General features: G+C 45.0%; 2 protein-coding genes across 2 annotated transcripts in view; both read left to right on the top strand.

The window, feature by feature from the left end:
* dcst1 (DC-STAMP domain containing 1) overlaps positions 1-2,601 on the top strand; it is an 11,305-nt gene extending 8,704 nt beyond the window's left edge. The window contains exons 14-15 of the mRNA XM_037980303.1: positions 708-839; positions 1,071-2,601. Coding sequence (XP_037836231.1) covers positions 708-839; positions 1,071-1,166 — 228 coding nt within the window. The 3' untranslated portion in view covers positions 1,167-2,601. The remainder of the gene's footprint in view (positions 1-707; positions 840-1,070) is intronic.
* A 134-nt stretch (positions 2,602-2,735) lies between these two features.
* The window catches only part of adam15 (ADAM metallopeptidase domain 15), a 16,798-nt gene continuing 10,440 nt past the window's right edge, over positions 2,736-9,093 (top strand). The window contains exons 1-6 of the mRNA XM_037980302.1: positions 2,736-3,213; positions 3,905-3,996; positions 7,034-7,110; positions 7,194-7,272; positions 7,355-7,431; positions 8,807-9,059. Coding sequence (XP_037836230.1) covers positions 3,072-3,213; positions 3,905-3,996; positions 7,034-7,110; positions 7,194-7,272; positions 7,355-7,431; positions 8,807-9,059 — 720 coding nt within the window. The 5' untranslated portion in view covers positions 2,736-3,071. The remainder of the gene's footprint in view (positions 3,214-3,904; positions 3,997-7,033; positions 7,111-7,193; positions 7,273-7,354; positions 7,432-8,806; positions 9,060-9,093) is intronic.

The raw sequence follows: 9,093 nt of genomic DNA, 5'->3' as shown, positions 1-9,093 counted from the left end.
CACACACACACACACACTCACTGATCTGTGCGAGCTGCAGTAAATCTGATTAATGTAAGAGCTTTATTACTGCAGAGCTGACGGCTCTAACTGTGGTTAACAGACACTTCTACCTGATCTGCTGATCGTTGCCACGGAAACACCTTTCAAATATTATCTGACATATTTCAGTTTGTGTTCTGCCAACAACAACATGGGAGGAGAAAAGGTTCTCCTCACCTGCAGGTCCAGGTAAGACTCAGGCTGAAGGTCAGCAGGGTCACCTCAGGGCAGCCAGATAACTTTATTAAACCAGAAATCCTCTGCAGTTCCAACAGAGATCCAGGTTTGTGCAGGAAGTAAATCAGGTGTGATGATTAACAACACAGGACTCACCTTAAACCTAAAGGGAAGTTTAACTCTCTTCAGGAAGAGTGACGAGCATGAACTGAGCTCCGGCTGCCTTCCAGTTTTATTATTGTTTATGTTTATTGTTGTTTATTTCTTACAGACTCTGTTCAGGGGGAGCAGAGTGAAGACAAACTGAAACAGAAACAATCTGTCAAAACCGCGGGAAATAAAGAACAGATACAGGTCTAAGGAAAAGAAATATAGATGTATTTAGTTTTTACCCCGGGCTACACAAAAATAAAATAAAGATGCTTAAAATTAGACAAAAAGTGAGATTTACATTTTAAGCTGTGACTCCTTCTTCAGATGAGAAATAAATCACCACATCTGACATCTTTGTTTCCCCTCAGAGGGAGAAGAGGAGAGTTTTGTTTCTCTACAACCTGCAGCTGCACAGACAGATCTGCTCCTCCGACAGGAAGACGATCAGCAGCCGAGGACCAAAGACGGTGAGCGTCGTCCTACAGATCATCAAAACAACTAATTCAGATTTTATTTGTTGCAAAAGAGCAACAACAAATCCAAGGAAGGACCAGTTTCTTATTCAAGCATTAGGAACCGTTTTTAATTAAAAGAAGAGCATCTTTAAAGGAAATAAAATCTATAATTTATCCTGCTGGGCGTCATGTTCTCCTGCAGTTCCTGTTCCTGTTCACGTCTTCCCTGCTCGTTGTCCTCAGGTGTTCCAGCACCTGAGCAGGTGGGGGCGTCGCCTCTTTCGTCATCACAAACAGGAAGTGTCGGACTCGGAGGAGACGCGTTACGCCTGCAGTTAGGAGGAGAAAGGCAGCTCCGCCTGCGGCGCAGAGAGGAAGACGTCCTGCTCTTCATCCTGATAAAACAAATTTCACACAATAAAAACCAATCAGCAGATCTTTAGTTTGCTCGCTGCGCCGACGCTGAATCAGTGTTCAGATGATTAATCATGTTGCTGCCGCCTGTTTGAATATCTGGATCTAAGGGAAAAACAGCTAAAAACGCAGCTAACAAACAAAACGATCATTTTAATCATCTGTGGAGGAACGATCGAAGGATCAGCTGACCTCTGCAGAACCGACGGAACCTCAGATTCAGCGCTGTGTGTGTGCATGTGTGTTGGTGCATGTGTGTGTGTGTGCGTGTGTGTCTCATCACATGATCTGATTACCTTCAGTCTCTGTACAGGTGAGTTATGTAACCAGCTGATCCGCAGCAGCACGTGCAGCGTTTTTCATTCAGGATTTTAATCTGATTCATGTTCAGCAAACTGACCCCGGATCAGTTCAGTCCTCTGACCCGTAATCCTCCTCAAAGCATCAATTATTCTGCTGTCGGCCCGCCGAGTGGGTCACAGCACCAACACCTCCACCTGAGCCCGACCTCCAGGAGCTGAGCGTTCATTCAGCTCAGATCGGCTCCACGTGGACCGGTCCGGTTTACATTTATATAAAAACATCAAGATAAAACATTCATTTACGAAACTGGATGATAATTTTTAAAACTTAGTAATAAAAGCTGAAAATATTCCAAAATTTAAAGAAAATCCCGGAAAAATGATGAGTGGTACGATGACAGTCTTTTACTTTGAAATAAAAAAAAACATTTATGTTGAAACCTATGGGAAATATAAAATAATATTCAGTGTGAACAGATTTAAATGTGTCTAAAACCACCGATGCAGAAACTCCTCCATGTGTGGCAGACAGTAAAGTGTTCATGTTAGGAAGGGGTTAAATCCTCTGCCACCATGAGCTTCTTTAAATGAAAATAATTATAACTGATGATGTAACTGTGCCAATAAGAAATTTATAAATCCAGCCTGGATCCTGTATAGGTTAAAAGCTTTGTGAAAGAAAATAATTTTATCTAAATTATAAATTCTCTGAGCAGTGCAGTGGTTCCGCCTCACATTTGACTCGAGGCGTCTTTGGTTTACAGAGTTTATGATCGACTCAAGGAGCCCAAACCATCAGCCCTCCACCACCGTGCTGATGAGGTGTTTCTGTTCATACCCTGGGCTTAGTTTTCTCCAACCATGCTGCAGTGGATTATGGGTAAACATCTCTGCTTTAGAAAAGCCATTGTTCCAGGTTTATCAAACTGTTGTAAAGTTTTTATCTCATTTGGAGCCATTTTCTCTGGTCCTGCTGCGGTAAACGTTAGAGTTGTATTTTTCAACGTGTCTGGATAAATCATGTAAATATCTGTTGATAACATATTAAAATCAGCTGTTAAAAACATCCTGCGGTTTGATCTGTTTAAAAATGTTCATTTTCGCGCTTTTATTTTGGAGGCTGGATTTCCGGTCTTGCTCGTTCCACTTCCGGTTAGTTTGACCCAGCGGGGTGACGTCTGCGTTACTTCCCGTTAAAAACACGGGCGGTCCGGTGCCCTCCCAGTCCAGAGCCGCCCTCCGGACGGACAAACTGAGCTTCCAGGAGTCCAGTCCGCCTGAAACCAGCCGAACCGGACCCGTCCTCCCGGTGTCCCGCCGCAGTAAACCGCTCCGGTTAACGGTCGCAGCGGCGGTTCCGACCCGCGGGGGGGGGTTTATGTTTCATGTGGGCTTTACAGGGAGAAGAGGTATCATGGAGGTTCGGTGGAGTCCGTCCCGGAGCCCCGACACTGTGAGGTAACCGGAACCGGACGGGAGAGCCTCACCGAGCAGCAACCTGTTGCTGGTTCCCGGTGACGCAGCGACGATGAGCGGCGCCGCCGGTCTGCCGCCTCCGCTGCTGCTGCTGCTGCTGCTGGGCGGCCGTGCTGCCTTCACGGGCTGCCGGTCCCTGAACGCACCGCGGGACGGGCTGCGCGTGGCCGGCCCGACGGACGGGTCCGTGACAGGTACAGAGACTCACCTGAGGCGACAGAACAGCTGACCTGCCGTTAGGGTTATAAAGACAAGCCTTTAATGTTTTTACACGTTAATGTCTGTTTGTCTAAAATTATTTTATCCACTTTTCTGTTTTACAGTAAAAAGTATTTTTTGCTTTTAAACATTGTTTGGAAAATAGACAAGCTGTGATTTACTGAAACATGTTGAAGCATTAAAGGTTCTGAAGTTAATAAGTTTATAAAAGTATGACAAAAAGAAAAGTTAATGTTTTTTCTGACTGTATTTATTTTTTTAACCAGCCTTAAAACATTTTTACTGAACATAAAAATCAGGCAACAGCTTCTTATTTATTAATTATTATTTATTTTTTATGAATTTATAAATGAAATCTTTCGGTTCGTTCCACTGACGGCTGCTGAAACTTTTATACTTTTCTAAATATTTACCTTCATTTACAGATATTTTCTCCATAGAAACATTCAGATCTCTTCAGAAATCTGTTTCTGTTTTCAGCTACTCTTAGCTTTTAGCTTAGCTTTTAGCTGCATTCTGTATTTTTTCAGTTCGGTAACTTTCAGCAGTCATTCAGCGTTTTTACTGGATTTTAGCAGAAAATCTAATTTCTCTGTTGTTTCCTCTGATTAGGAAGCGAAGAACAGATGAAATTAAAAATAATAAGTTCTCTGTTTTTGTCCTCAGGTGTGGACAGGCGGAGACGTCCCGTCCTGGAGACGACCCGTCCCTTCGTCCTGGTGGACGGACAGAGACGGAGCCTGGCTGAAGCTTTTCAGGTCAGAAATGTACCTTAAGTTGAATGTTTTATTGAACGTTTTTAAAGCTTTAGGAAACCAAACCCAACATTTATTGTTTTCCTCTGTTTCAGTAAAAATGACTCATCAGAACAGATGATTAAAGTGATAAATAGATGAAAGGATTTAGGGTTTTAGTTTTCTGTCACAAAGACCGCTGACAGACGGATCTGGATCTGGATCTGGAGGAGGACGTCTCGGGTTCCTCCGGAGTCTCAGCCCGACAGCAGACAGGAAGGAAGCGGGAAGTTTTCACCGACACCTTCCTGCAGGAACACTGGGCACTTCCTGTGCAGCTGACAGAAGCTCTGAGGTCATTTCCTGTAGAAGCCCCGCCCCCTCTCTGGAGTCCAGGAGGAGAAAGTTGGAGATCCTGAAAACAGAACATCTGTTGGGCTCAGCAGGTTTTCAGTAACGTCAGCGAGGAACTCTAAAACCGGTCCAAAGTCCTGGTTCCAGTCCTGGTTCTACTCCTGGTTCTAGTCCTGATTCTAGTCCTGGTTCTAAACGGATCCCGGAGCGGAACCAGACTGAACGTTTTTATAGATTTTAATGTGTTTCTGTCTCAGCGGCTGCAGAGAAACTCAGAGATGAAGCTTCTCTCCTGTTTGTTTTTAAACCAAACTCATAAACACTCCTCAGCTGCTCCTCCTCCTCCTCAGCTCCTCCTCCTCTTCCTCCTCCTCCTCAGCTCCTTCCCCTCTCCTCCTCCTTGTTGTGGTCGGCAGTTTTAAGCCCCGCCCCCAGCGTCCACAGCTCTGACATCATCTGAAACCTGGGTGCGAGACATGGCCTCCCTGCACAGAGGGAACATGTGGTTCTCCTTCATGTTCTCCTCTGTCTTCGTGTTCAGAACCACACTGAGCTCCAGAGGAGACGCAGTTTGTTACAGATGTGCAGCAGATGTTTGACAGGCGCTGATGTTCCATAGCTGGAGCTGTTGCACCTCATGGCTCCAATCGGAGATCTGTGATTGGATGAGAACCGGATCGTTGATGGCAGCTCATGACTCATATTTATTTATCCAGAACTCCTGATTTACAAACTCAGCTGAGGTTTATTTCACTCAGAGAACTCTGATTTATCTGGAATAACAGAGAGTAACAGAATGTTCTGCTAACTTCAGCTGATACTTACAGACAGATGTTCTAACTTCAGCTGATATTTACAGACAGATGTTAGTTTTTAATTAGACTTCCTCTTCAGATTGAAGCTGTTTCAAACCAGCTGTGATCTTAGCTCAGAGTAGCCTTTAGCTCGTTAGTCCTTTCAGAATAAAACTCTGTTTCTCCTAACTTAACATGTAAGATATAAGTTTTACTCAGAAAGCCACTGTAAAATGGTCAAACTGTTTGTTTATTAGTCAGGTTTAAAAAGTATTCTCTGCATTTATAAATGTCTCTTTATAAACTCTTTATATATTTATTTATAGAAGCATTTAAAAGGAATAATAATGATTTAATGTTGACTGAAAGTTTAAAACGTGAGAAACTCCTGTTTATCTGTCGCACCAGCTGTCGAGTCAAACCTTTAAATATCAAACTTTCTGATTAAAAGGCTTAAATATAAAATAAACTTTTATTTTCTTTAGAGTCTAAACTTAAAAACAAGGTTGAGAATATTTCTTCTGTCTGACTCTCAGTCTGTCGTGTTGTTCTGGTTCTGATCCAACAGTAAATGGATCAGAACCGGACAGAACATGACTCAGCCACCCCACCCCCCCATCCTGCCTCACAATGAGTCAGGGTGGAGAAAACAAACACGCCTCGGAGGGGAATTCTGCTCGATTTAAAGGAGTTCTCCACCCAGAACCTTCTGATGTTTCTGACTCTCCTGCTGTAAAACAAACCACGTTAAACGGAACAAACATCAGGAACTTTCCTTCAAGTTTAAACCTCCAAAGTTACAGAAGAAGGGATCATTTATTTAAAACCTTTTTATTTCATTTATATTTTATTAACTTGAAGCTCTTTCATTCCTTGAAGCTGTGGCGGCCATCTTGAATCAAGTTGGCTTGATTAATTAATCGCTTTCTGAGAATTTCATTAAAATTCATTCAGTGGTTCATGAGATATTTTGCTAACAGGCAGACATGTGCACAGATGCGAAGACGACACAGGCAGTTACATCATCGCCTGCCTTTCATGGCGGCGAGTGATGATGAAGATGATGATGATGATGATGATGATGATGATGAAGATTACAGGAAACTACAAAGAAAAGATGGCTGGACCAGGAGGTTTTCACAGCAGAATCCTCACTTCCTCTTTTCTGGTCATTAAGGAAGTGGGCGGAGCTGAGTGCATCCGTTATCCAATCAGTGCGTCTTCCAGCTCTTTGAAGAGGAGACACTTCCTGTCCAGCCGCTCGCCTCGCGGCTTCACAGGAAGTGAAGGAGTGACCGTTACACTCGGCTTATGACACGCTTCCTGCTGAACATCTTCCACACAGAAACGCTGTTACCCAGATGTTCCTCACCCAGATGTTCCTCCCGCAGATGTTCCTCCCCCAGATGTTCCTCCCACAGATGTTCCTCCCCCAGATGTTCCTCCCGCAGATGTTCCTCCCCCAGATGTTCTGCATCCAATTGTTCCTTGCCCAGATGTTCACAGCTTCGACAGAGAGAGTTACCCAGATGTTTCTCCCCCAGATGTTTCTCACCCAGACGTTCCTCCCCCAGATGTTCCTCACCCAGATGTTGTGCAGCTCTGCTGCACAACATCTGGTCACCACAGCTGATTTAGCACCCAGCTGTAAGTCAGCTTTCTGCAGGTCCTTCAAAGCTTCCTTCAGCCTTTGTTGTCTTTGTTCAAGATGACTTGTTCTTCAGGTGTTCTGCGTTCGGCGCCATGTCGTCCTCCGCCCCGCGGGTCGCTCCAGAACCGCAGACTGTTCACGCTGCAGTCTGATGGCGTCACATTTAATGATGTCTGATGTTGGTGTTTCTGTGTTTGCTTTCTGCCGGTCTGACATCTCATCAGGTCAGAACGTAACGGACCTGTTGGTTCTGTGTTCTCAGGAGGGTCACCCTGACAGGCTGCAGTGTGGGCTGGAGGTGGGAGGACATCTCCTCCTGCTGGACCTGGAGAAGAACCAGTGAGTCCGTTTGGATTCATTAACCCAGCAGGAATAGCCTGAAAGTCCTGCAGGTTCTCAGTAAAACTCTGTTCTGTCTGCAGCCACCTGATGCCCAAACCGCCCAACATCTTCTTCTACCTCCCCAACGGAACCGGAGTGTCTGTGACGGCCGACCCTGTGGTGAGTCCTTGAACGCACCGCGACCCGTCGGCCCGTCTCTGTTGGGTTTTCCAGCTGTGAACAGATGTTTCTGTGTTTGCAGACTCACTGTTATTATCACGGCAGCGTCCGAGGATTCCCCCGGTCCAGAGTGGCTCTGAGCACCTGCTCCGGACTACGGTGAGTACCTGCCTGACCTTTGACCCCAACCTTTGACGGGCCGGTTGCTGTCAGGTTTACAGAATCTGACCCGATGAAAGGAAATAAAACCTCCTCAGATGAAGTTCAAACATCAGCGGAGGGTTTCTGTGCTGAGTTCAGGTCAAAGGAAGGTTGAAGCAACCAGGAACAGGAATGCCTGCTGGTTTCTGAACGTTGATCCTGTTCGGATGAAGAAAGCTGCAGATTTCTGCAGACGAAGCAGCAAAATCAGCAGAAAGCTGCTGAATTCACTCGGTGTTCGCCTGAAGGATTTTCTGTCCTCGTTTAAATCCAGAAACCATGAAGGAGATCGCCTCTGTTCACCGAACCTCCTGCAGATTCAGAGAAAAATCCTCTTTAATTCCAACTGAGAGAAAATTAAAAACTCCTTAAACCTGCAGCCGGGGCGGGCCGGGCCGGGCCGGGCCGGGCCGGGCCGGTCCAGAGTCCGGGCTTTAACACATTCAGGTCTTTGTGTTTCTGGGCTGTTTGCAGTGAAATGTGAGCAGCGACGTCAGCGATTCTCTGAGCCGATTAACGACCTGCAGCAGATTAGTGGATTTATCAGGATTCTGGGGTTTTCTGGGTTACAGGATCAAGCAGCAGCTTTCTGAAGCTCTGCACAGAAAACCCTGTCAGAGATATCATTAAACCTTTTCAGCTGGATTATTCTTATTAACAATAAACAGAAAACAAACACAGAGAAAAAGCTGGAGGTAAAAAAAGAAGCTGCATTTAGGATTAAACGTCTCCCTTTTCTTGAAGGGATGTGTGTTTAATGCATAATAAATATAAAATTAGCAGCATGGTAGCTAAAACTCGAAGATAAAAACAGCCAGTTAGAAACAGATTTAAAGAGAATGATGTTTCTTAAAAAGATCTCTGTGGGGAAAATGTTTGTTAATAAAGATAAATATTTAGAAAATGTAAAAGTCTCCTGACTGAGCTGAACGTTTTATGAACAATTAAAATAATAAAATAATAAACTCTGCAGGAGGAAGCTGGATTGTAAAAACGGGAACGCTGACTCAGCATTGAGACGGAAACATTTTAAACTCGTTCTCAGCTTTAATCTGACGTTCAGAAACGGATGGAAATAAAAAATCTGACAGGATAAAACATTTCAGCTTCATGTTGTTGAAATAAAGTAAATAAAATGAAAGAATCACAGCTTTTTAAAAGTTTTTAAACCTGTTGTGATCTGAGCTGATGACGTCACTGACCTGAAAAAAACTGAGTATCTTCGAGCTCAGAAACTTTAATTGAAGCTTTTCTATTCTTCTGAGCAGTTTGAGGTATTCATATAATCAGAGACAGAACCGGTCGGATCATCGGACTCTGTTTTTTGCTGCAGCGGCGTCGTCGTCCTGAACTCCTCGCTGAGCTTCGAGCTGCAGCCTCCAGACCGCCGCCATCATCATCAGGAGGAGGGGAACAGCAGCGGAGGAGGAGGAGATGAAGAAGAACACCTGTTGTTCCCCAGCAGTCCTCTGGAGGGCGCCGCCTCTGAAGGATGCGGGGTGTCGCCGACCTCCGACCCGCCCGCCTACAACTCGTCGCACACACACCGGGTGAGACCGACACGAGATAATCCAACCGTTCAGCAGGTTTCTGGGCCTGCTGGTCGATTTTCTGAAGAAC

The sequence above is a fragment of the Kryptolebias marmoratus genome, linkage group LG16, assembly GCF_001649575.2.
Source record: "Kryptolebias marmoratus isolate JLee-2015 linkage group LG16, ASM164957v2, whole genome shotgun sequence".
Taxonomy (NCBI): domain Eukaryota; kingdom Metazoa; phylum Chordata; class Actinopteri; order Cyprinodontiformes; family Rivulidae; genus Kryptolebias; species Kryptolebias marmoratus.
Note: the sequence above shows the minus strand (reverse complement) of the source record. Positions and strands in the feature narration are given on the sequence as shown.